The sequence below is a fragment of the Maniola jurtina genome, chromosome 4 (genome assembly GCF_905333055.1).
Source record: "Maniola jurtina chromosome 4, ilManJurt1.1, whole genome shotgun sequence".
Classification (NCBI taxonomy): Eukaryota; Metazoa; Arthropoda; class Insecta; order Lepidoptera; family Nymphalidae; genus Maniola; species Maniola jurtina.
Window position 1 is genome coordinate 13,814,719 of NC_060032.1, and position 27,639 is coordinate 13,842,357.

At 33.8% G+C, this 27,639-nt stretch overlaps 1 protein-coding gene across 1 annotated transcript in view; it reads right to left on the reverse strand.

Moving 5' to 3' along the window:
* Window positions 1-400: 400 nt before the first annotated feature.
* LOC123864896 (voltage-dependent calcium channel type A subunit alpha-1) overlaps window positions 401-27,639 on the reverse strand; it is a 42,930-nt gene continuing 15,691 nt past the window's right edge. The window contains exons 7-42 of the mRNA XM_045905625.1: window positions 27,417-27,637; window positions 26,074-26,177; window positions 25,399-25,514; window positions 25,266-25,325; window positions 24,850-24,951; window positions 24,430-24,447; window positions 23,506-23,703; window positions 23,063-23,277; window positions 22,670-22,882; window positions 22,342-22,515; window positions 22,057-22,107; window positions 20,592-20,695; window positions 20,353-20,475; window positions 19,941-20,120; window positions 19,405-19,671; window positions 19,016-19,159; window positions 18,366-18,567; window positions 18,123-18,287; window positions 16,714-16,824; window positions 14,912-14,995; window positions 14,715-14,759; window positions 13,365-13,547; window positions 13,118-13,209; window positions 12,832-12,985; window positions 12,624-12,751; window positions 12,347-12,549; window positions 12,055-12,263; window positions 11,503-11,538; window positions 9,990-10,156; window positions 9,284-9,296; window positions 8,132-8,250; window positions 6,286-6,440; window positions 4,308-4,391; window positions 3,409-3,587; window positions 2,987-3,096; window positions 401-2,896 (exon numbers count right to left, since the gene is read on the reverse strand). Of these exons, the coding sequence (XP_045761581.1) occupies window positions 2,674-2,896; window positions 2,987-3,096; window positions 3,409-3,587; window positions 4,308-4,391; window positions 6,286-6,440; window positions 8,132-8,250; window positions 9,284-9,296; window positions 9,990-10,156; window positions 11,503-11,538; window positions 12,055-12,263; window positions 12,347-12,549; window positions 12,624-12,751; window positions 12,832-12,985; window positions 13,118-13,209; window positions 13,365-13,547; window positions 14,715-14,759; window positions 14,912-14,995; window positions 16,714-16,824; window positions 18,123-18,287; window positions 18,366-18,567; window positions 19,016-19,159; window positions 19,405-19,671; window positions 19,941-20,120; window positions 20,353-20,475; window positions 20,592-20,695; window positions 22,057-22,107; window positions 22,342-22,515; window positions 22,670-22,882; window positions 23,063-23,277; window positions 23,506-23,703; window positions 24,430-24,447; window positions 24,850-24,951; window positions 25,266-25,325; window positions 25,399-25,514; window positions 26,074-26,177; window positions 27,417-27,637 (4,952 nt within the window). The 3' untranslated portion in view covers window positions 401-2,673. The remainder of the gene's footprint in view (window positions 2,897-2,986; window positions 3,097-3,408; window positions 3,588-4,307; window positions 4,392-6,285; window positions 6,441-8,131; window positions 8,251-9,283; window positions 9,297-9,989; window positions 10,157-11,502; window positions 11,539-12,054; window positions 12,264-12,346; window positions 12,550-12,623; window positions 12,752-12,831; window positions 12,986-13,117; window positions 13,210-13,364; window positions 13,548-14,714; window positions 14,760-14,911; window positions 14,996-16,713; window positions 16,825-18,122; window positions 18,288-18,365; window positions 18,568-19,015; window positions 19,160-19,404; window positions 19,672-19,940; window positions 20,121-20,352; window positions 20,476-20,591; window positions 20,696-22,056; window positions 22,108-22,341; window positions 22,516-22,669; window positions 22,883-23,062; window positions 23,278-23,505; window positions 23,704-24,429; window positions 24,448-24,849; window positions 24,952-25,265; window positions 25,326-25,398; window positions 25,515-26,073; window positions 26,178-27,416; window positions 27,638-27,639) is intronic.

Here is a 27,639-nt window from a genome sequence, read left to right on the forward strand (position 1 = left end):
TGCAAAGAGCTTAAATCCAATTCGAACACAGCGTCTTCATGAAATGAACAACTTTCCTATGCAATCACACAGTTCTAATAATTAACCTCATTCATTATTATGTTATCACAGAAAATCATCTATTTACAATTTTGACGTACTTAAGTTTTGCACGTAACCTATAGCATGCCTCGTAACGATCTTAAGATGGTTTGATGATTTCACCTCGAACATTAACTATTATAATAATCATAGAAAAATTATGTCTAAGTAACTAGGATTCGTATTTAACTAAAAAAAGTCGGTAACCAATAGAACTCGCCTAACTTAAGAATTAGAATTTCACTAAGCTTTTTTTGACCAAATATATCAAAATCTAGTGCAATATAAGAACCTACAACAAGTTTTTAAAAATAGAATCGAAGTAAATCCCAATAATGCCGATGATAATGTTCGAGGTATTTGCTCACGCTTTTAGTGAAAATGACAATGGACCATGTACCAGGTTTAATTATTACACGATGAATCTTAGTGATCGTACCAGAATTGGCTTACTACTTATCACAAATAAAATTATATTGATAGTCAAGGAATTTTAATATAGGAATTGAAACACAATGTTTATTTTTGTATAAGGGTCACTCATAGTTAACTTACATCATAAAAGGAGAAAACAATGGTAGAAGTTAGATGCTTTTAAAGCTAAGAAATTGTTGCGGTCATATTCCAATAGATAGTTTTTATTTAAAAAAATATTTATTAAAATTAATTAATAATAATTAATATAAAATATTTATTATAATAAAAACCAAAGATCAGTTAAACACTGGATGCATTAACGAATCCCTTTATTAGCAGTAAGCAGTAAAAAAGATTATAGAAGGCAGATATTCCGACGATGTATTTATAAGTGACCCCATCCTAGTTCTTTCGGCCGTGAACTTAAAAGTTGTAAACCAATTCAGTCTGTGGCTTCGATTTTGTGCCTGGTCACCGTAATGACATTTAGAACAATTTTAATATCGTACAGGTTTTAACAATTCGAATTACTGATTGCTTACAATTTAGTGTAAAGCTTTTGGAGCTAATTAAAATTAGTATGCAATAATTTTAATAATGAGATCTTGAATTACAAATTTTAATCACAGTGAACACTATGGGAGTAGGATTAATGCATCTCATTTAATCGTAATTATTTATCTATATACGTTTAAGTTTCAGAAGATAATCTTGATGCGTTTATATTTCAATGCTGATATTCTATTAAAATTTTCAAAATTTAAACAGTTTTAAATATACTTGGTCTATGGATGATTAAATGTTACCTAAATAATATAAAATACTCTTCCTAACCAGGCGACAAAATCTATTTAAACAATATTATATCATTATTAATCCAGTCAAGCGATTGCGTAGAAGATCTTGTCACATTTGGTCTGGCTGACTTGTTTTGCGACAGACGTTGCAAAAGAAAGTATTAAAACCGATAAATTATTGTAACACAACACTATGATTGGTACGAGTACGTTACTGAGATTGCGTTTTCTTTTCCAAACCCGTATCTACATCGTCCTCCATTGCCAAATGTAACAAAACACTAGGATACCTATTGACTGGCCTACACACGATTTAACAATTTAAGTAATAATATTCTGAAGTATTCATCAAAGTTTACATACAATAATTCATATTTATTTATTTAATTGTATTTAAATTTAAATAACATAGATATAAAGCACTTGGGGGAAGGACAGCAAATTCAATAAAAAATGTTCAACTTTTATTTAGTATATAATATTAACTAAGTAAAAATTATTCGCTATGTAAATATTTTATACATTTCTAGTACTTATTAATTTGTTCCGACGATGAAATGCTAGGTTGCCCCAACGTCTAATTTGAACATGAAACGAGCTCGGTGCGGCGCTCAAGAACTTGGCGTAGTGGGACCGTACGGCGACGGGCGCGGACTGTACGTCTCCGCACAAGCTCGTTGCGGTGTTCGAGAACTCGGCACGGTTACGGGACCGTGTGCGAGGCGGCCGGACCGTACGTCTCCGCACGAACTCGGTACGGCGCTCGAGAACTCGGCGTAGTTACGGCACCGTGTGGTGACGGGTGCGAGCCGGACCTCTCCGCACGAGCTCGTGCGGTGCTCGAGAACTCGGCACAGTTACGGGACCGTGCAGTGACGGGCGCGGACCGTACGTCTCCGCACCGAGCGGGGCCGTCGTCGTCGGCGAGGACCTCGGCGTCTGTTGTTTCAGCAGGCGATATATTATGTAGACTTTATGAAGTGCAAATTTAATATAGAAAGTTTTACTTTTACAATACAGACTAATAACTTCATTTTATGTAAAAATCCTAGCGCAAACGAGTTGCCTGGCACTGTTTCATAACTCGAATACCTTAACCGTAATATAAATTAAAGAGTAAAATTTTTAGCGAATTAAAAATTAAATTTTCCAAAACTTTGTAAATACTAGAATTCGGACACTCGGGGGCCGCGGAGGGCCGGTCGCGCCGGCGCGTCCGGGGCGGCGAGCGGCGAAAGTCGTCCGTGACTAGACACACGCGAGCGCGAGCGGGCACGCGAACCGTCCCGAGCAGTCAGAAGGTGTGCGCGTGCACGGCGGGCGCCAGGGGCGCGGGGGACGCGCGCACGTCCCGCTGGGAGCGCGCGCGGCGGCGCCGCTAGCACCAGTCGTCCTCGTCGGAGTCGGAGTGCCGCGCGCGCGGCTTGTACCCGTTGGGCAGGCGCGGCGCGGTGGCGGGCGACGGCAGCGCGCGCGCGCCGCCGCCGCGCCCCAGCGCCAGCGCCGCCTCGTAGCTCAGCGGCGCCTCGTACGCGCGCGTGCCGCGGTCCGACTCGTAGCCCCATCCGCGCCTGCCGAACTCACGCCCGGTTTCATTGAGACTTTTCGGAACACAAATATTACATGTGGTTAGTTTATTGCGATAGAATTTAGGTCGTCCGAGGACGGGTTGGTTGGGTCATGGAACTCACCTTTCTCTAGATCTATAGTCTCGGTGTATCAGTCTTTCAACTTCTCTGCCGTACTCGTACTCGTCGTGTAAAGGCTCTAACGGTTCTCTCGTTGTGTGCCTCAATGATAACTGTGAAGTAAAAAGACGTAATGCAGACGAATTCAAATAAATGACTGTTGATTTGATCATCAGACATGTTTTTTTTAAATCGCTCGTGTAAAAATCAGCAATGATTTGTTAGATGGTTAGATATAAGTTATACACAGTATTGTGTTCCTAGATTCCTATAGAAGCGTATATTCTATTACCTGATACCCTATGCATATGTCTATACTCTGATTTGCTTCTCTTGCCTAATTTCCATATTCGCTTTGAAAACAAAGAACGAAGAAGGAAGTTTAGATTTAGCATTACGAAGAGGTAATTGTTTGCCCTACTTACGTGCGAAGGACTGTGGCTTATTCTTGAAAACGGTGCTTGTTGCTTTACATGTAAGGTGGACGGCTTCGTCGGCGTCGGCGGCAGCTGCCGGCCGCGGCCGCGCCTGCCTCCCTCGCGCTCCCACGACCGCTCGCGCCACTCCCGCCACTCGCGCTCCCTCTCGCGCTCGCGGTCTCCACCTATCGATGCCCAAACTGCTCTTTGAATAATTTGAGCGTTCTATTCTCTGGCCGATTGCTGTTACTAACGATTGTATAATGATTTCATAAGGCGTAATAATTAGATGAAAGAAGTAAAGAAAGGAAAATAATTAAGACCGTAAAAAAAATTATGTAGCCGGGATAACGAACAGATGTGCAAACAATTTTCTTATGAATAAATCGTTACGATTTCCTTCGACGACAGCGTCCCCACATGTTCATCACGCGAACGGCGTTCGACGACATCTATCATAATTTAGAAACAAATTCTTTTCCAAGGAGCAAAAGGTCTCTGATCAGTATAAAATAAAACATTTCACTTCAGACCTTTTGCTTTACAATTATGTGGTTATCGAGTTTGTAACACGGGATTCGAATTTTTGAATTGATCTTATAATTTATTATGTAACAATCGAATGAAGTTATATAATTTTTCATTGTAAGATAAGGGGTATAGAACGTGTGCCGCCTTGCAAGTTTCCATGATTGAATTGTGAGAGGCTATGATAAACGTTAGTCTATTAGACTCCAAGGAAAGAGCCACAACTGAAACGGGGTGTGCTCGGACGATTTGAAATAAGTGTGTTAGCCTTACTTTCAGTAGTGTCTCTTAGTGGGTAGGTATTAATCGATTGCATAAAGCAGACTGCGCATTGTGTGGTGTGTCGAGGGCCGGTGTGTGAGGCGAGTGGATCTCACCGTAGGTGTGGTGTGGCGGGCTGGGCGATCGCGAGGGCTGGCTCAGGCTGGTCGTGGGATACGGCGCCCTCCACTCCTTCCCTGCTGTCAGGAATACCTTCATGTACCTTCCACCACGCTTTATCCTATGCCCGTCGGATTACCGACCTAATTTCTTTACTCACAAAGGTGACTCTAAAAGTTTTGGACGTCTGTCAAAGGTTTTAAATCGTCTTCTAGGGATGGAAATCGGAAAGGTTCGGAATGTCTATCAGAATGGAATAATTTGTGTGTCCTAATGTTTATATAGTTTGAAGGACACAGAGGATATCTTCGTATAGTGTGTACAGGAATTTTTATCTATGTTATAATACCTACAAAATATTGGAAACGAAATCAAAAGTTTCATCAAGCTTTGCATGCTGCATGATGTAATTTATGTTATTTCTGTGCATGCGCTCCAGGCATCGTACCAAATCTTAATGAAAGCAATGTGCAATCAAAGTGGCTCCCGAATGTTGTAGCATGCAGCAGGCAATACAATTTTGACAATGCGAATTTATTTTACAAATTTTCGTATCATGGCAATGGTATAACAATCGACAATTTAGAAAATACCTTTAATATAAAACAAAAACTTATTACTAAACTATAAGATCAACATAACAAGATGAAAAAATATTGTTCATGAATTATAAACCAGTAAATGGGAATACCAACGAGCAATAATTTAAATAGCTATATATTAACTACTAAACGTATTTTACAAAACTAGCATTTGTGTAATAATAGGGCTAAGATAAACAATCTTCATCTAGTATCATGAAATAATAATTTGTTCATAGCATCGGCTTTGCCCACTGAAAATCTTATCACTACTTCTACCGAACATGAAATTCTACAACTACTTTAAAGCTAAGGTTCCCATATTCTCACAAAACTTTCAGAGTACCTTCATGAGAAGAAAAATGTTTGCAAAACTGTTTTAGTTTCTTTAACTAAATCTAAATGAAATATAATAAATATGCTTATGGTTACAATATGCGTGAAAACTATATGAATATAATGGTTTTAATAATAGTTGAAGGCGAAAAATATAGCTGGTTGAAGGCTTGATATTTTTGTGATGAATGATCAGTTCTATCTTATATTATCTTTGCGTTAGCATTAAGCCAGTACAATGAATCTGCTGATATAAATGTAAAGGAGACAAATTAATATAAGTACCAGAAAAAAAGAAATAATGACCGAAGAAAGAAATAGATTCCTAGTCCATTTATTAATCCTGGAGACCAAAATGACGTTTCGTGTGTTGCCTGTTTTTTATGGCTCTTTAATAGTGATGTGGTGCAATCGATACTTACCGATAAATATTAACCGATAACGAAATGTGTTGAAAATAATTCCGATTCAACTGAAATAAGTATGGGCTGATTCTCAATTTATATGTGTTTTACATACTATTGAAAAATTCCTTAGGTGAATTATTTTTTGTATTTTTTTTTTTGTTACTAAGTCTTACAAATAATTTATATGTGATTAGTGCTACTTTTTTATCTCGTAATTACACATTTCGTAGGTTTATTTTACTTCCAATGCACGAATTATTATTTTATCAACAATTTTTATCTGAACCGGAACCCTGAGGACGACACTATTTTTTGTTAACTGGTAACATCATTTTTGAGTTTGACATTTCTAACTGTCATTTTAGTCTCTGGGATTAAAAAATTGACTATAATCGAATACCAGCAGATTCACATTGACAATCTGTGGTTGAAATCTATAGGGCGCACTTTGACTTTGCTTAGACTTAAGTTTCAGTTAAAACGAGACAGATTTACGCCAGCGGTATAACGCTGTCTCGTTTTATCAGTGTCTTAAGTCTGAGCAAAATCAAAGTGCGTTCTATAGATCTCAGCCTTATGTCAAAGACTTAAATAGTTACGCTATTATATCTTCAGCATGTTAGCTTTAACTTTAATATGAATGTACCTACCATGTGGGTGGTAGTGGTGCGGTGCTCTGTGTGTTCGACCATGTCTGTGATGTTCGTGTTTGACTATCTCGACGACGTTGTTGACTGTGTCGGAGAAGCCAATATCGTGATGGTAACCTCCGTAGTGCCCTCTTCGTCTCGGACTTGGACTTCGTCTGAAAAACAATATTGCTTGTTCGAATTATCATTTATTTGGACCCCTTTATTGCATATACTCGTATTACAGAATAATAGTACAGAGAATATAATGATTAAGTGAAACAAAGGGCGACCTTATCACAAAAGTGATCTCTTCCAGCTAATCGTTTTTAGGGTTCCGTACCTCAAAAGGAAAAATGAAACCCTTATAGGATCACTTTTTGTCTGTCTGTCGTGTCTGTCTAGAAAACCTATAGGGTACTTCCCGTTGATCTAGAATCATGAAACTTGGCAGGTAGGTAGGTCTTATAGAAAACCATAAATTTGTGGTTATATCACACAAAAAAATTAAAATCATAAACATATAATTAGTATTTTCAATTCTAATTATATGTTTATGATTTTAATTTTTTAATTTTCAAAGTGAGATAATGATATCAAGTGGGGTATCATATGGAAGAGCTTCACCTGTTCATTCTAAAACAGATTTTTATTTATTTTTACGGATTTATAATAGTTTTTTTTTATTTATCGTGCAAAATGTCGTAAAAAAACCCGAGTACGGAATCCTCGGTGCGTGAGTCTGACTCGCACTTGGCCGGTAATCTCGTAGATAATTTCATTAGGTACTCGTACATGCATAATGATATTAAATTAGTCACAAGTAAAATTGTTTTTTGTACCAATGTCACCGTGATGGTAAAAAAATTCGGGAAAAGCGTTAAACATCTTTTTTTTAATAATTCATGCATGTATTAGAAAAGGTCATTAGATAGTCATTAGGTCATTAGGTCAATTAGATAATTGTTGAAGGTAGACTGGTTAGTTTTGTTAATTGTTAGAAATGTTAGTGGAGTCCAATTTTCTGAACATACCGTTCGACACTACGATATCTTCTAGATCAATTTCTTCTTCGATGACGCTATAAAACAAAATAAAATAAAACAAAATATGCATAAATATGTCCTACATAATATCTCATGCGGTACGTGCAATCAGCAGTCTATGTTTTTTTTTTAATGCTGTGAGAAATCATTCAAGTATTTTAAACTCCGAAACTTTTCCATATATTTAACAATTTCCAAAACAAAACGCATTTTTTTTTTTTTTTTTTTTTTTTTTTTTTTTTTTTTTTTTTTAAACCCAATACAACCTAATACATTGAAAATAAAATATAAATTGCTAACATTTATCTTGTGTAAGGTTATTTTTAAAAATTGATTTGAGTTGTCAAAAATAATATAAAATTATTAATTTACCTAATGCAGGTAGTTTGATAAAATCGATATTTGGCTCATTCGATGTCATACCTACAATCTGTTGCTAGGAGGCCAACAAGATTGAACTTGCATAAATACGGGTGTTTCGAAGGTTTTAGTTTAGTCTCCTTCTGAGATTCGGAGCGATATCGCATATTTTCGGTATTTGGATTGTGAACTGAATAATTAGATGTTGTGATAGCAATCACGCTCTAATTAAATAATTTATTTTGGCATTAGTTTTTTTAGATTAAAACTCTCGGATAACCTCTACACATTGAACCTGGTGTTTTTTGTGTTGGTAATGAGAGGACATTCCAATAATTCGATAAAAATATTTAAATAATACCTGCTTTTCTGAGTGACGCCAATACTTGGAACATTCTACTTGTCTAAGTCCGTTTGTCAGCAAATCTGTATTTCTATCAGTTACCTTAATAAATAATTACCTTAAACTGGATGATCTTCCATGGTGTCCATTTTGGTATGTGTGAGGAGCCTGTAATCTTGCTTCGTCTAATGATTCCATGGACGCGTGGTGTGATCCCACATCTTGCAACTCCAATATCTATATAATTTAATACACGGTTAATTAACCAAGTTAACACGTCCTTACGTTAATCAAAGATACTAAAATTTCAATACACTCGGCTGTCCCATATTTACAAAACGTTTTAAGTTACCAAAACATCGATGCACAACTAGTGTGCCTAAGTTGCAGTGCATGCATTTGTGCTCGTGCATTTTCAATCTATTTAAACACATCAGATACTTACCCGGAATTATCAAGTTAGATCTACTAGTGAAAACTAATATTATTAATTATATCATGCGATATTTTATGAATTAACTGTCATGCATTTATGTTGGGTAGGTACGTTGATTTAAGAGTAGTTTGATTAGTTTTAAGTATGGGCATGATAGTATTTGTTAGTGTTCGTGTAACGGATATGACAGTGCTGCGTCTAAAACAATTTAAATATTATCCCTAGTTGAAACATTACACATATCATTCACTATATTTAAGTACCTAATCTTAAGTCATTCGTTATATAAACATCAATATTCTACAATTAATACTGCATTATTACATTGAAAACAATTACCTAAACATCAACAACCTGTAAATTTCAAATAAAAAGATGTTATCAGTACAACATATCTATAGATACAGACATATAACGGGCCTAAGCCCCTAATTGCTGCGATACGATACTTAGGCTAACTGCAGAGAAATTGTTTAGTAAGCTAAGACAAAACGTGTACATTAATTACAATAATATCTTCATTAGGACAACACAGCGACACTAACAATGTTATAACACCAACTATCTAGAGCAAAAATTATAAATATTCAATAAGGTTAGTAGTAGTACACCACTGGTTAACAATATAAGCAGTCCAACATTTCAACCCCGAACATTATATAGGTGATTTTAATTCAATAATATCAAATCTATTGCCAATCGATATTGATGTAAGGTAATTTTACGGGAATCCTGCTCCTGTATGTTGAAACTTAGGGCAGCGTTCGTATTATTGAACTGGGGTTTTTCGACAACAAGAAAGATTGGATCTATAGGGTCACCAACGGTATTCACCTTTTTGTTGTTCCTGCAACAAAGGAAAACAAATTAAAATATACTTACACAGAAGACACAATGCTCCTAGAAATTTTTATAAAGTTAATTTAGAATAATTTAACGATTAAAAGCCAGGTTTTTAAAAATGTGAACGAGATATTTAATAATGTACGCGAATAATTCTGTCCTTTAAAATTAAACGATTCATCTCTTCACCCTTGTCGTTGTATATGTGTAATACAGACCGAATATTATTGTGATTATTCAGTGATTGTGATATCATTATTAGCATAATCAAATTTATTTTGCCAAATTATGCCGAAACAGACTTTAAATTAATTTACATTTTGTAAAATAAATAATTCACCAAGGACAGTTGAGTCAGATTTAGATAAATTCTTATTTTAGATTGACAAAATGTCCATGATGGAGTGCATTTTAACAAGTGTAAATTAAAAATTTATTACATCTCCGACAATTGAAGGTTACAGTAACTAGAAACGAGCTGATAACTTTCAAACGGCTGAACCGATTGTCTTGGATTATAGAACACTCTCGATCAAGCCACCTTTCAAACAAAAAAACTAAATTAAAATCGGTTCATTAGTTTAGAGGAGCTTCGATGCCACAGACAGATACATAGATACACACGTCAAACTTATAGCACCCCTCTTTTTGGGTCGGGAGTTAAAACGTGGTTTAATTTTATTCAACCATAACTTACTTGAGAGATCTTCTTGAAGAGCGTTGTTTGGCGAGGTTTGCTAAAGAATGTGGGTCTTCAGGGTGACCATTGGTAAGTGCTGGGATCTCATGAGTTAGAGAGCCCGTCCGCGAACCAGGGCCCAGTCCGGCAGCAACATCCATCAGGCAGTTAAACAAGGACGCCTTCTGCACCACGCACCCCCTCATCATCTACTCTCCCCGTACATTTGCGCAATCTCATGTACTAATACCTTTGACGTTGACCACATGAGTATGCGCAAATGCCCCGTTCAATACATATCCATGCTGGAGTTCGTTAAGATGTGTTTGTATTTCTGTTCGTGTTTTGTCCAGTGTAAGAGTTTTATGAGCCATGGCTATGAAATCGAACATGGAATGTATTCATAGTGTTTGTGAAGATGAGATCAGCGTTCTAAGACCTGAGAAAACACCTAACTCAATGTTATTTTGTATAATTTCACATAGATCTTGACAGTGATGATTACCTATGCTTTTGGGAAGCGAACATGTCTTGTACGAAGGTATTTTGTGTAATTTCAAGGAGCTGCAAATGACACAAAGCATATTTGTTTATATCCAGTGCATTAAAGTACATGTGCAAATATGTGGCCAGAGGCAGTAGGTATGCCGATTAGCAATGCCAATTTTGTCATTTGTTTTTTGACTTTTGAATGAGAGTATTTCTTTAAATATTCTTCAATTTTTTTATATATTTTATTATTGACATGCGCAGTATTTGGTTACAGGTGTTGTAATTCCTTGAAATATCTTTGCTGGCAAATAATAGCATAGCGTAAGCATAAATTTTAAGTAGAAGAAATTCATACAACAGGCTTCTAAAATTCATAACAACTGAGCCAAAATGTAGCTGCGATAAAACAAAATCGTTATTATGTAAAAACAAATCAGATTTGCAATTTTCGAAGACAACCTTAAGAAAATCATGCTCAAATTCAGAAAATCGCTTAAAATTATCAAACAGTATTTGTTAAATGATAGATATTTAACAAACAGTAAAAAATAGCCGATTGAAAACAGATTCTAATGGGGAAGACAAAAATCTACTATAAGACACTTCTAGATCTACGACAATCCTTAAAACTCATTACCACACACATCATATCCAACATAACTAGGTAGGTATTTACGAATTTTGCAACTATAGGACAGATTACTATTTTTTGTGGTTTACTAAACCCTAACGATTGGTTTGGACAAACATGTGAACTTGTCACAACTTTGTCCATTCTACCAGTGAAGTGCATCATAATCTAACGCTATGTTCGTTAAAATTGCTATGTTACTAATACTTATATGAAATCATCTAAAAAAATATTTGTCCTCGACCATTTTGTCGATTTGATTTTATTTCTAGCTTTTATATTCATAGAAATCTTTATTCAAACACGATGCGAAAGAAATTTATGAAAAATGAATGGATAAATAAATAATCTAGAATAGTGCAAGAAAAAGGTAGTTAAAGTTTCGTTCCGTAAAATATTTAATACTACCGGCTGATTGGCCGTTGGGCTATTCTCGCTGAATGCCTGAAAAGTAAACCACCAATGTAGTCGACTCATTTTATGAGTCGATTTCAACTAAAGTGACGTATTGTTGCTATTCACATGTATGCCAACAGTTATATTTTTGGAACCAATTTATCTTTCGGTGGTTATTTTTTGGATTGGACAAGAAGAATTTTCGCAATATTTACACAACAATACATCGACGGGACGACAACACAACCAACTAGGTATAATAATAATTATCTAACTATTGAGTGAATTTCATAAATCTAAACATAGGGTATTTAAGGGTCCATCAACAAACACTACTATTTAATTGTGTAGTTACATAAAAACCTAACGACGAAGTTATACTTGGTTCAAAGGTACTATAGATATTGTGCAGAAAATACATCTGACTGTAGCCACATTCGATTACTCTGGCTCCAGCTGAACTACACCTAAGGTAATTAAATTCTTTATTCAAATAAGTAACCACGTGGAAGAAAAAGTAAAACAGTTACGGTGCATCGTAGTAAGATTTGCTACGTGACTCACCTGGCCCCTATTTTCATCCGGTTTAAACCTTGTCGTTCGCCAGTTCTCTATGATGATGAGCCCAGCGTAAATCTTTCCGACAGTCAGTTTTCCAGCATTGAGAACGTCTCTTCGAGGCACCAGCAAGTCTAACATCTTCTTCGCTTGAAGTGGCCAAATGTGGGTTATTGTTTCTCTGAGATCTTCATCGGCTTGGTCCATTTCTTGAGCTGTAAATTTATCATTTTTAATAACAACAGGTTCTCCTAACTGTTCTCATACAAGTAAAGCTGAATAAATAAAATATTATTACCGGATCTCATTTTGATGCTGAGGTTTTCTCGAATTAAGGCAAAAAGCGTTGTCGTAAAATTAACTTTCCCCTCTTCGTCCAGCGGCATGTTCATTCTTATTAATTTTTTGAAAGCTAGTCTGTTTGGACACTTATTACCGAATCCTAGTGGTGGATCCATGTTTTTTAACATATCGTACATTTCAGTGTAATGGATTTTTCCTCTGCAACAAAAGATTAGGCATATTCATCCGTGCTGTTGCTAAAAAAAAGGTGACTTCGTGTTTTTTTTGCTTACGTTGCGTTTGGATCATATTCAGCCCATATTCTAACAAATTCGTCTAAATGATGTGCTCCCAAAATAGAAGAGTCTCTTGTCAAATAATCAAAATTATCCATAATGACGGCAACGAACAAATTTAACATCTGTAGACAAAAGATAAATCATGTATTGCTGAAGTCTTTTACGGATAATAACACTTGATGTTAATAAAATAAATACTCACAAGAAAAGAACAGAAGAATATAAAAGAAACGAAATAAGCATAAGCGAGAGTGCTTCCACAGGATTCATTTGGAGGCTTATCAGCTGCCTTATCACATTTGGCTGGCTTTAAACAAGCTAGCATAATATTCGGCCATGATTCACCCGTAGCACACCTGAAATAGTACACAAAAATGTAGATTTCAAATAGGTACTTAAAGCGTAATATTAATTCATTTACATTTTATTAGGTAAGTATGTAATTATTATGTGTTAGATGAAAAGAATCCCGATTATTATCTTCTTACCTAAATAATAACATAAGCGCTTGGATAAAGCTCCGAAAATTGTTATGTCTGTTCATATCTGATTCGGCTGCTAATTCTATATTGCCAAATACCTGGAAAACATAAGGTGTCACAAAAAGTTAACACATTTCATAAGATAAAGGCTCGGTTATTTTCACTGATAACTTATTTTTTACGCTGATATTGTCGCAACTATTTACTATGTTTAACTCAATTTTTTTTGGTCGGTTTCGTACCGACTTCTTACCTGCATCCCAATGATGGCATAGATGAAGAATAGCATCGCAATGAGAAGGCACACATAGGGTAAGGCTTTGAAACTCTGCACGAACGTCCAGAGAAGTATTCGAATAGTATAACCCTGTCGAAGCAGCTTGATCAGTCGCGCGGCTCGAAACAGGCGGAGAAAACCGACGTTGAAAGTGTTTTCCTGAAAATTAGTTTGTGTCTATGTTAAACTAAGCTTCTATGACAGCCTCGTTAAGAACGTTTAATAGGTATATAATAATTAATTAACCGACTTTCAAAAAGGTGGTTCTCAATTCGGTCCGTATTTTTTTAATACATTTTTTCCGCGAAATGTTATCAGTAGAAATAGGTATTGCCAGCATCGATCAAAATCATTCATGGGTATAGTTATAATAATGGGGCGTAAATAGGTCATTTTTTCTCACTCATTTTTCTTCTTTACAAAAAATCTAAACCCTTACGTACATACTAGATTAAATAAATTATTTTGACAGACGCTGGGTCATTTTCTGGATTTTACTTCTGCTAAAAATAAATGACTTTTGCAAGGAGTTGCAAATTTAATACAAAAAAATTAATTACCATTATGATTGAGCCAGAACGAATACAAATTGATCAATAGGTACGTACTTTTAGTAAGTTACATTTTAGGCTTTTCATTTAGTACCTACATCTTATTCAATCAGAGTTTAAAGTTACTTAAAAAAAGTAATAGCAATAAATAGATATAACGAATCTAAAATCAAGAAGTACTTAATTAATAACACACTACAAAATGTATTTAAAATTCTACTGTCAGTAAACATTGTTTTAAAAGTTCAACTATGACTGAAAAAAATCGATCACCAGAATTGATCGCCAGAAATACACAAAGAAATAAAACACATACGCTAACATGACGTAGGATCCGATTTAGTAATGATGGTAATGGAGATACTAGGATATGATCGCTATCGAATTTGGTAATATTATGGACAAAATATGAGAAGAAATCAAAATATTTCTTCACCATAACTATCTAATACATTAAAACAAATAGTTATTAATCAACAAATAGGAGTACAATAGCTATCTATTTAAACACTAGCTTTACTATGACTAGCCAAAATAGTCTAGGACTTTCTTCGACCACAGAACACCAATTTTACAACATTTTAAATCTAAAATTGCAAAACACACCCAGCACACTTTGCCTATTTTATAATAAACTATCTATAGACCAAAATTTCAATAAAGTTCTATTTCTACGAAATTTTAATAATAATTTTGATCTATACATATAAGTTCTAAACCATCAAGAATAGTTACAAAAATTCTAAAATTCCTAGCAATTAGTTTGATAATTTACCTGCTGACAGGATATGTCAGCAGCACAGTTTTCGGCAAGGTCACTCTGTAATCAGGATATATACCTTCATTTCGTGGACAACAAATAATTAGACAGCGGAAAAAACTCAGTATAAAGTATTTAAATTATTTCATGAGATAAATAGGTAGGTACAGCTCTTAAATTTTTTAACCAAAATATAAAAAAAAGATACTTACGCCAAACTCCATAATGAGGGCATCAATAATACTTCCAATGACCGTTATAAAATCAAATGTATTCCAAGGGTCTTTGAAAAAATTCTGCAATTATAAGAAAAAATATTAGTGTCGAGCTCATTTTTTTCGTAACTATACTTTAACGAAACAAAAGAAATTGATTACTCAGTAAATGAAATTTCGAAAGAAAATAATATTATTTTATCTGATTGATTACGTTAACTCCATATAAATTAAAAGAAAGTAAAAGAAAATTAAAGGGTATACAAATGTACACTTTCTATATAGTATGGATTATATAAAAGGACATTAAATTGAAGGACAGGAATAAGGACATCTCTCTTAGTAATTTAGTTGATCTATAAAAATCTATAATAATATCTTGCCTATAATCTATAAAAATTCATAAAGTGAATAAAAAACTATTAAAAAATTATTGTCAGTAAATAAGCGGGCATATCAGAAAATTTTCTATTAAATTATTACTTACTAGCTTTAAATATATTCAGGTCAATATTGAATATTAAATATAGCTAAAATTAAATAAACTTGATTTTATGATGTGTATTATGATAAATTTAGACCATATTGAAGATTCTCAAGAAATACTCAATCCATGCAAACATTTATACAATGTTTTTTCTTAAATGTATCTTGAATTAAGTATTACTATGAGAATCTTCAATTTTACATTTATCTTAGAAGATAATCAAAAACCAATTTTAAGAGGTCGCAGATATTGGCCTATAAGCCATTATCGATGTTATAAATAAACAAAAAGTGGATCATTCTTACCGTACATCCGAAGGCAATTAACTTCAAAACGGTCTCGAGAAGAAAGAAGAACGTAAAGACTATGTTCATGACTGTTAACACGTCCATGAGTAGTGGTGGAGCCTCGTGAAACTAATACAAAACCAAGACCAATTTTTTAGAGGTAAATCAAGTTATCAAAACTAAGCTAAATGCTACCAATTGCTTAACTATTTAGTTCTCTAAAGTAACATCAGCCTAAACTGATCTAGCATTTAACTTCAAATTTTAAACAACGTAATATTTAACTAACCGCTATTCTTAAATAAAACAGATACATAATGTTTATTATGTAACAGTACGTGTATTTTGTGTGTTTGTCATGTAGTTCGATTTCGAGCCAACACTTTGGTGTGTAGTTATTGTTCAAGTCGTTTTGTGAATAGTGCACGTGCTTCATGCATATTGGCAACCTGTACATGCACACAAGGTATCACATGTAACAATATTACTGTACTTAGGTATTTAATTCTAGTTACTTACGAAGCAACACGTGAATGTATTTTATATAGTGGAATATAATACACGAAAATAAATATATTCGTACTGACCTCATAGATCCGGCTGCAGAGCGTGTCACCACAAAGCGCCAAAGATGGTCAATTAATTAATAATCTTACCTTAACCAACGTGCGCTGCTGATTATGTAAACTGAACAAGCAATTATTAAAACCACACATAATTTAGGAGCAATAGAAACAGTATTTTATGCCAATACGCCACATGCAAGAAAAATAGGCCATGCTTAACACTGAACAACTGCAAATAAATAGTTAACTTTGCAGCATATTACTTTAGAGAGAAACCAGTAGGGAATACATGGAAAGGGTTAATATTTACTTGGCTAAAAATTATCCCATACAGTCATGAAAATATACAAAAAGGTATGTTATTAGCAGAAAGAGTACATTTGTAATTTCCATTTCGTCTTTCTTTGATCGATAGACCTCATTAAGTGTCAGTTTCAACTGTGTAACTTGTGTACTTACTTTGACACCATAAGCGATGATTTTCAACACTGTTTCCACGGAAAACATTCCAGTAAACCCCATATTCGAATACTTGAGGATATCCGCGTAGACGTCATTTTGATTATAGTACTGCCATTATGTGATGACGTGTCGGATAAACCCATGGCAATGAAAATATTTATTTGTTATTTGATACAGTATTTTGAACTAAGAAAATATACAGTAGAAAGTAAATGTAAGGAATGCGTTAGTTATGATGTAGTTAAAAGTATAGATTCAGTTACTTACAAAAAAAAAAAAACTAAAAGGTATTTGATATATTAGAAGAATAAAATAAATATATCGTTACCAATATTGTGGAATGAAATGCTCAATCTCTAGCTACTATAGGAGGAGATGATGAATTAAAAACAAAAGATAAACGTATAGTGAAAAAATAGAAGTATGAAGGATTTGGTTCTAATTTTGAATTTCAATATGTTCGTTATATTTTTATTTAATTTAGAACACCGGAAGTGTGCTTACTTTAATTTAGATTAATAATTTAGTATACACAGACGTACATGAAGCAGCCTGAAGCCACTGGCTTGGTAGAAGGCCCTTCTACCAATCATGCAGATTTTTTCACACAAAAACAATTAAGAATCGGGCTTTATATAAGAATCATGCAACACGAACAACATGAATGGCTTCATGCCTGACCTGATTCCAGAGATTTTGTGCATTCACAAGCACGGATAATCAAAGAAACTGTGTTAGTTTTTTTTTTGTGCCGAAATGGTGCAGGAAAGGATAGGCTTAACGTGCATAAACACTTATACATAAATATTAATGAATAGCAAGCAGGGACAAAGGATTTCACAACAAAAACACTGGAATAAACAACGAAAAATGTTGACGATACACTTGATGATAATATAGGCTCTGGATCCATTACGGCGCATTCCATTGCTGTGTACACTGACGCCGAGTTGTATAAATGTGTTGTGTATGTGTGAGTATGCATGGACAATTTTGGCAGTACTAAATAAAGCCAATTAGTATGTATTCAGTACACGTACTTGCATTATCAGGATATTCACAATTCTTTGGATTTAGGCGTTACTTACTAACATGAAAATAAAACAATATCTTAACAATAGACAAGTATGGCGCAACATCTTTTACTGGGTTCTGTGCAGGCTGTCGTGAACATCGGAGGTATGGCGACTACACTATTTTTTCTTAAGTGCCTCGTGAATACTTGAACTGTCTTTTCTACTTTTATAAGCGATCGTCATCTACATTTCACATCTTTGGTGCTTCATTTGTTAAGTTCTTTAGGTTGAATTTGATACTATCGAGTGTTTAAATTTTTACTCTATTGAAGTTTAATAATTGTTATGAATGTCACACTAAACTAAAGTACACCATGTTTAGATACATACCTTCATCATGAGCAATAATGTATTGAGCACAATGAGTGCCATGATGAAATACTCAAAAGGCGTAGAGACTACTATCCTCCACACTTTGTACTTAAGACTCCCTCTTTTACTTGGCATATACCTCTCTAGAGGTCGGGCTTCTATCGTGAAGTCTATACACGATTTCTGAAATTAAAATTGATAGAATTAATAGCCCATTTTTCTATATCTGAGATTACTATGCTCCAAATTCGTCAAACTAACCTGATTCTTATCAATTTCACCGTTTTGTAACTCAGCTTCACCCTGCTCTTGAAATGTAATAATAATCAAAGCTACGAATATATTAACAAAGAAGAACGGAAACACCACAAAGTAAACTATATAAAATATGGACATTTCTATTCGAAAGTTTTGTATAGGTCCCCTGTCTTCGTACGTGGCAGCCATTGAATTTTGTAATACTCTGGAAAAATAAATTCATATTAAACATTATTTAATCTATTTCTTAATAAAAACAGACGGAGAGTAATAAGAATCTGAAGTATCATAAAGGTTCATCAGTAAGTATTTTATTCCATAGCACTTTTGACAAAAATATATGGCTTACTGTGGGAACATAAGTCGATATGATGATAAAATTAATTGGGGAGCTGGCGAAAAGAACGGTGTAGTTGCACGAAGCAAAGTTTTACAAGTGGAGCGAAAACTAAACGAAAGCTTTGAAGCTTTGCTGTAATTACCATTTTGATCGAAATAATGAACTTTTAATTTTTCAGTACAATTTTAAGGTGTTTTTCTTGGAAATGAGTTCAGATTTGTAATAGTTTAAAAACATCCGGATTAAGGAAAAAAGTATTTATTACAGCGTTTTGTTCGCAACCTCGCTAATTCACTGTAGTAATTATACTTACTGTGGCCAACCTTCCCCCGTCTGCACCGCGAAGAGCGTCAGCATCGCGGACGCAACGTTGTCGTAGTGGAATGATTGCGTTCTCCACAGCCGCTTTTCGACTCGCGGCAGCAAACTGCTTGGCTCGTAGACAAAATACGATCCTCTGTGCAAATAATAGTCATAAGTTACAATCTACAGCAACATTTAAATACATATCATTTTTTATATTATTATATTAATCAGATTTTATACGGAAATAAGATCAGAAAAATAACGGGTTAAGCTAAAAACACTTGTGATTAATACTTTTTGTGAATGGGTACCTACATAAACATTTGCAATATAAAAATTTATTTATCTAAAAGCTAATTATAGAAGAGAGAAAACATGTAAGAAAGTAATACTCACTGGCAGTCTTCTAAAGTATTCTTACTGATATCGTTGCAGTGAAAAAATTTACCATTAAAAAGTTGAACCGCAATTACAGCAAATATGAATTGAAACAATATATACACTATGAGAATGTTAATGACATTTTTCAAAGAGTTCACAACACAGTCAAACACTGCTTTTAACTTTGGAACACGTTTAATAGTTTTTAAAGGTCTGAGCACTCTTAACACTCTTAACGATTTTATTGTGGACAAATTTTGCCCCGCCCCTTTTTTCACACCTCTGGAACAAGAAATATCCATGTTAGAGTGTAAAAACTTACATTTTGACCAAAAATTTGTATATACATTATTATATTTTGAGATTGCAATATTGCACACTGTGCTACGATTCTGGAGATTAAGAATGGAGTTTGTTAAGGATTTATACAACAAAAACGCTGATTTTTGTAAACCTTGGCAAAACTTCAATTCTTCAGACGATTCAAAAGATCTTAATGTTGAAATATATGTAAAAAAGAATACAAAATAAAAAAACTAATTTTCACTCACCCGATCTCAAAACCGAAGCTGACAAGGGCGCATATAACGACCGCAGCATCCATAATGTTCCATAGGTCGCGTAAGTACGCGCCCGGATGGAACAAGATGCCGAGATCCACAATCTTCAACAGCATCTCCACAGTGAACACCCCCGTAAATGCGTAGTCGAAATAGTTCAACACTTTATTTCTGTTAACAAAATAGTAGGTATCAGTTAATGTTGATGATTTAGACAAAACAGTAGATTAAAGTTACGCTAAAGATTATTATAAACGTTGAATCGTTTAAAGCATTAATTAATCATTTAATTTAAGATAAATAAAATATAATTTTATAGTTATTTCAACAGATTGTTGAAATAACATTACTCTATACAGTCGAATTTGTGGAAAAGAAAAAGAAATAAACCAAGCTATTTTACCTTGTACTCTCTTCGACTACGGGGTCTTCGGCTGCTAATGCCACAGAACTCATACAAATAACTACCATAATAAAAAAATCAAAATATCTTAAATTTACAATCCAGTGTGCGCCTCTTCTTATGCTAAAACAAAGAAAATATTTATTTTTTACACACATTAAATAATATTTTTAATCATGGAAGTTATTTTTTTTTTCACATTGATACAAATGCTTATTGCATTTGTTTTTTCAACTTACGGATTAGTCGGTGACAAAACAAACATGGACGAATATGGCAGCATTGGTTTTGGTCCATCTGGTATCTCTTCTTCTTCCTTTTTCTCATCCTTTTCTTTTTTATTCTAAAACGTAACGGGGTTTTTTTTGAAAAACTATTTATAAGCTAGCCACATTTCTTTATATTTAAAACATATTTAATAAGGTTCTTTTGAGATAGTTGCTATTTATTTACTTGAAGTCTTCTAATTATTTATTCTAATATATGTATAGAAATCACATTTTTTTTTTCTAAGATTTTCTCTTCTTTATTTCAGTAAGAAAGAAAGTAAGTTTATTGCAGTAAGAAATTTTTTTTCTGCTTATCAAACATGCGCTGCTACACAATTTTGATAACCAATATAATAATAATTAAAAAGTATAAATTATTATCTTAAGAATCTATTTCAAAAGCAAAATGATAAAATTATATCAAAATGTAGCCTGGTCGACAATATGTGTCGGGAAATTAAAACGATGACGAAAAAAAATTGTATTTATAATAATAAATTTTGCCACAGTTTCTACATTAAAAAAATTGAAATTTTGTAAAATACATATCGACACTCGGCCCACATAAGCAACATTGATCCACTGAGGATTTAACTTCTAATATTGTTGACTAGTTAAAATCTTCAATGGATTTTTTAAAATATGCATAATATTTTCATAGCCCAAACACATCAAAAGTTAGAAACAGAGCAAATAGTCACTCAGATTTGTCTAAATTAGAATTTTAGACCGTGTTTTTAACTGTTACTTTTAGTGATAAAAATTGATAATTTTGCTCCAGTAATTTCCAACAAGGTCTACAGGCATAAATAAAGGTTCCCATAAAGTCAAAATTACAGGAAAAATTATGAAATAAAGCTCAGTCGTATGTCAACAATATTGTAAGTCATCACAACCACCGACGTTTAAGCACAGCTCAGCGCCACTTTGCTGCTTTACCTTCCTACTGGCTGGTGACTGACTTATGTTAGTGGGGGTTCCATCCACCGCGTGTAAAGCATCCAACTCTTTCTCTAATTCCTAATCAGCCGGAATACAAATTCAATGTAATCAATTTGTATTGCGGTCGATATAATTTCATTAATGTTTAATTAAACAATTTACATAATAATGATCTTTCGCAGCTAGAGCGCATCATCAAGATTTGATTTGATGCTTTTATATGGTTTATATTCAAACATTAACCCCAATTGTTCAGGATTGCGAGTATTTATTTACAAGAATTGCCAATTAAATTACAGTTTGACATTTTCTATGCGGTATAGGAGATAGAGTGTATTCTATGTATTACCATTTTAGTTAAATTTTAGTCAAGAAAAGTCTTTTTCAATTGTATAAAGGAAAGCCTATTCGCAAAAGGATTCTTTATAGAAGCCATGAAACATTCTAAACAAGACAGTATTAAAATATAAACATTAAAATGCTTTATTGTTACCTGTTTCTCCTTATCTTCCTCTTCTTGTTCTTCTTCAGCTTGGGTTAACTCCTGTAAATAAAAAATGCCAACATTTACACGGAAAGCGGCATCTTTACAATTGAGCTCCAACGTTGACACACAAAATAAATTATAATTCACAGTTAATTGTTTAGACACCGAAAACCTTTCCTTAGTCAAGCATAATAGTTATTTCATTAAAATTAACGGTATTTTATAACCTGATAGATATAACATATTGACTAAAGAGAGGTACATTCAAAATAACCATATGAATATCCATACCTGTGCATTGGCCAAGTTGTCGACGGCGATGGCAAGAAACACATTCAGCAGGGTGTAGTTACCAAATAATACAAGAATGACAAAGTACAGCGAGTAAATCATCCCCCTTTGAATACCACCCTGAGATTGGATCCCACAATACATCACTTCGTTCCAATCTTCGCCTGTTAAAATCTGAAAAGTAAATTAAATTATAGAACCGATTAAATTCTTCTTGATACAGAAAACATGTTTTTCATGATTCAAAAAACATTTTGATTTTAGGACGAAGTATCAGTATCAGGAAATTAAATTTTTTTGTGCAAGATTAAGATCTTATTATAATTACCTGGAAGACAGTAAGCAACGCGATCGGAAAGGTGTTGAAATTAGTGGCCGGTGTGCCGTCTTCAAAGTTGAATTGACCACCGAATAACTGCATACCCAGCAGAGCAAAGATCAGTATGAACAAGAACAGAAGGAACAGCAACGAGATAATAGATCTCATTGAGTTTAGAAGAGATATCACAAGATTACGTAGCGACACCCAATATTTTGTGACCTGAAAATGAAACATGTGTAAATATATTGTTTGACAAAAGACTATGCATTAAAATGTAAAGTGAATAATAAGATGCAGACATTACCAATGATGAAATATATGCTTCCAGTTTTTTAACTAAACTGATGTTTATTTACTTATGTATAAAGATATTATAAACAATTTAAAATCAAGTATTACCTTAAATATCCTCAGCAATCTCAAAGCCCTAAGGACTGAGAGGCCGAAAGAGCCGCCTTTTACTTCTGACCAGACTACTTCGAAAATGGAACCAGATATGACTACACAGTCGAAGCGGTTGAATGAGGACTCAAAGTAAATGCGCGGCCCGAGGGCATACATTTTCACCCACATTTCCATCATGAATAACCCCAAGAACACAAATTCGGCATAGTCTGAAACAAAATAACAAGAGTTAACGTATTGTTGAATATTTTATAATTCTAAAAAAAATTGAATACACAACAATTTTTTTAGATATTCTGAATTGGATATTTTTTTGTATCTTACTAAAATCGCCTTTAAATTAAGCTTTATCTGTTTATTGTTTTAAAATCATAAATAGGTACTGGTAATGTTTTCATATCTAAAGATGATTTCAAAAGAATCTACGTTTCACTTACATAAAAATGAAGTAAGCCACTTAGGTTGTCTATAGTGCTCGACGGCTACGCATATCGTGTTGAAAAGCACCAGTACGATGACGAACCAATAAAACCATTGCGTTTTGACCGTATGTCTTATCCAAAATCGAAACCTCTTTTCCGCTCTCCAGAAGTCCGCACATTTACCGGCCGAACGCGCTTTGCTTTTCAAAAAACCTGAAGTGTTCAAAATGTTTTGAATAAATTATCCTACCAAGCATTGATGCACACTATAAAATATCTGAATGGTCTTTAATCAATATACATAACATTTATTATAACTTGGAAATTCTGTTTTTTGTTATAATTAACATAGGAGTATATTTTAATATGTACATATTCAGAGCTTAATCATGTGTACATAATTGTAAAAGACCAAAATATTTTTGATTATTCTGATATAAACATAGAGTTAGTTCTGTAGATTATAATGAATATTTGCAGCAAATTTCTCGTGCTAGGTAATAAATTCACATCACAGTTTGAATAACATATTAACAAATTGGAGCGGACAGTAATTGGATTTGCACGGATCGAAATTCTATCACGAGTCGTTACCCGATATTTGTTGCAAATAAATCTCAAGAACATCCATTGGGACCGGTGGCATTTCTAGTTTAAAATATTATAAGTTGGCGTTACGTTATATGGTAACTTTCCTATTTTAAAATATAATGAATATCAAGCTTAAGGATTCGGATGAGAGTGAGGTACGTATTCTATTATTGATTAAGACTTTAAATTCTAAACTGAAAAGTCTAAAAACATAACTTAAAATTGGGATCGCATGGTTGTTATTTATAAGGGATCAGGGTACGCTATTCCTAAGGCTATATCTAAACTAGATTGACTACTAAGAAGATGAAAAGGAATATTCTACCAGCGTCACGCTTGATCCCATACCTTGCTTTTTCTTTGTAACTGTAAACAACCAACACACAAATAGAGTACGAATACGTATGGAAATGAATGAGTTTAAGAATTAAGTTTTGAAAGAGAACTACATGCAACATTCATTATCGTAATAGTTTTAATAGAGCTGTTCGAAAACCTAAATGTTATGTACATAAACAGTTATTTAGAGTCGTATAGTAACTAGCTGGCTAACATGAACACGGTTAATATTAAATGTTAACGTATCAAATCAAAAATCGTAACCATAAATAAAATAAAAGGCACTAAAATGAGACTTAACAAAACAATCAGTCTATAATGGTAGACTTAATGAAAAAGAAAGGAAATTGGATAAAGTTGAAAAAAAAACTAATGAAAATGTTCAACTACGTATCACAAAAACATTTCATTTAATAGTGTTTTACTGACCGTCGTCCCCACAGTCTTCGTCCTGTTCTTCCTCTTCAGTATCTGTACTTTTACTTTTTCCCAGATTTTTTAATTTCTTTTTAGCCGCTGCTCTTCTCCGAGCTAGAACATCACAACGATTAATCCTTAATCACGCATACAATTGCAAAAGTGTGTCTGTCTGTAAGTTATCTTTTCACGGTCCATCCGCTTACCCGATTTTGCCGAAATTTGATAAGAGATAGCTTGCATTCCGGAGACTAACATTTGCTACTTTTATCCCATGGAATTTCAGAAAACCAAAACTCACGGAGACGAAGCCGTGGGTATCCTATAGTTCAATATATTTGCATGTACAAAAAGTATAGTACAGCCCTATATATGTATATGTATGTATAACCCCTTATTTAACTAAGCTACTGTCGTATTTCTATTACCTTCTATTATGTGCATTCTCTCTTCTTCAGTCGTCCTTTCTTCTGCTAATATTACTTCCTCTGAAAATATTATTAATGTTAATTGTAGTGTTTTTTTTCACATTATTGATATAATAGTTACGTCTAAACTTACCTGCTTTACATATCCACTCAACATAACCGTTGAGTTCTCTCTCTAGTAATTGTTGTCTTCTTAATTTAAGAAATTCTTGTCTATTTTCTACTTTCTCTCTTTCTTTAGCGAATTCACTGGAAATATGATTTGGTGTGATACAATCTAGCAATGAATTAATGATAACTAGCTTATAGTAATTTCATCGAATCCATAACGTGTAAATTACTCGGAATAATATGTTATTTATCATTTTAATATATTAATATTGTACAGTTCTTTTGATGAAATTTTAAAATGAGCAATATACCTAGCCTGGTCTACCTAAAATTACTGCAAATATTACTTACTGATATAACACTCGATCTACCAAATTTAAATGTTCAGTGGAAAGTAAAAACAAACGTAAAAAAACAACTAATACAGTCTATAAATATATCTACAAAACTTCATCCCTAGCTTTACACAAGATTATCGTCAGACCTGCTTCCGTGATCCAGCCAATATAACCAGTGAAGTCTGAGTTAAACATTTGCCTCGCCCTTTCCTTTTGGAATTGAGCTCTACGCTCTACTCGACCTCTCTCATTAGAAAACTCTCTGCATACATGCATTTTTAAATAACAGAAATAAATAAATAAGTAGAAACGTAAAAGTGAAACAGATGACACTTTGTAACGTATTAAAGAACACTCACCCGCTAAGGACACCGAGAACTAAGTTGAGCATAAAGAATGAACCCAATACTATAAGAGGCACAAAGTAGATCCAATTAAATGTACTACCTAACGCGTCATTCGTCTGAAACAATAAACATTTAAATAGAAAAGTAATAATTTTTTTATACTGGAATAAAGCGATACCTACTTAAACTTATCAATAGGAAAGTGTACTTAAATATTCAATTGAATTTATTTGAAATTTTAGTCTGATGTAATATAGCATGAAATGTAACTCCTCTTTTTTAACCGACTTCCAAAAAAGGAGGAGGTTCTCAATTCGTCGGGATCTTTTTTTTTTTTTTTTTTATGTATGTTCCCCGATTACTCAAAGACCCCTGGACCGATTTGGAAAATTTTTTTTTTGTTTGAAAGGGTATACTGTGCAGGTGGTCCCATATAAATTTGGTGAAGATCTGATGAATATCTTCGGAGATGGAGAACAGAACTCCTCAATGAATAAGAGCAAATTGCTCGCGATCACTGTAATAGCTTAGTAAACAGTAGGGTTTTAACTGGGCATAGCATATTATAGTACAGTGGGGCCACTAAAAATTGTGAAATAAAAAATTTTCAAAAGAAAAATAAAACCGACTTCAAAAACCAAAAACACTAAAAAGTAGAAAACAATTTTTGTTTAGCTACACATGTAATGTACCTAGGTATGAAGTCGGGCGAGCTTCACTCTTGGATTTCTTATTTTGTTTTAATATGCTCGCTCGACTTCATACCTAGGTACATTACATGTGTAGCTAAACAAAAATTGTTTTCTACTTTTTAGTGTTTTTGGTTTTTGAAGTCGGTTTTATTTTTCTTTTGAAAATTTTTTATAATAATATCGATACATTTTTTTTCCGATTCATCATAATAAACCTACTGAAACCAATCATAATAAACCTATGATCAGCTGAAATTTTTTTCATTAAGAACGCAATGGAGAAACCTTAAAAAGTTTCTGTTGTATTGGTTGGTTCTTGAATTTAACGCATTTTAATATTGTAGGATATTTTAAAAAATAGACTTTATAAGAGAAAAAAACATTTTGAGAAAAAGACATTCTGAGAAATGACAAAAAAGACATTTTGAGAAAACTGAAAAGGCCATTATGCGCTGAGATGGAATTACGGATCCATATCATATTTAAAAGAATTCAAGTCAACAGCTAGTGATTATTATTAATTGTAGCAAATATTCTTAGGATTTGTAGGTTTACTAATTTCTAATTGAATGGATTGAGATTTGGCCCTTTAACCAAAACAAAATATTTCTCGCAGATTCTGATAGTGAATTGGACAATCAAAATAACGTAGAAAAGTTTTACCCAATAGAGGATGGCGGTCCAGCCCTCCATTGTGATACACTGGAAGACAGTGAGCATAGCGAAGCCGATATTGTCGAACGAGGTGATGCCTTTATTCGGCCCCTCCCACTTTTCCAGGCAGGTGCTCTTATCATATGCACAAACATACGCCCCGTGTGGTGCTAGCGTTTCATTATCGGCATTACACGGTGTTGGACTTTCGCCATCATTCACTATTTCATCT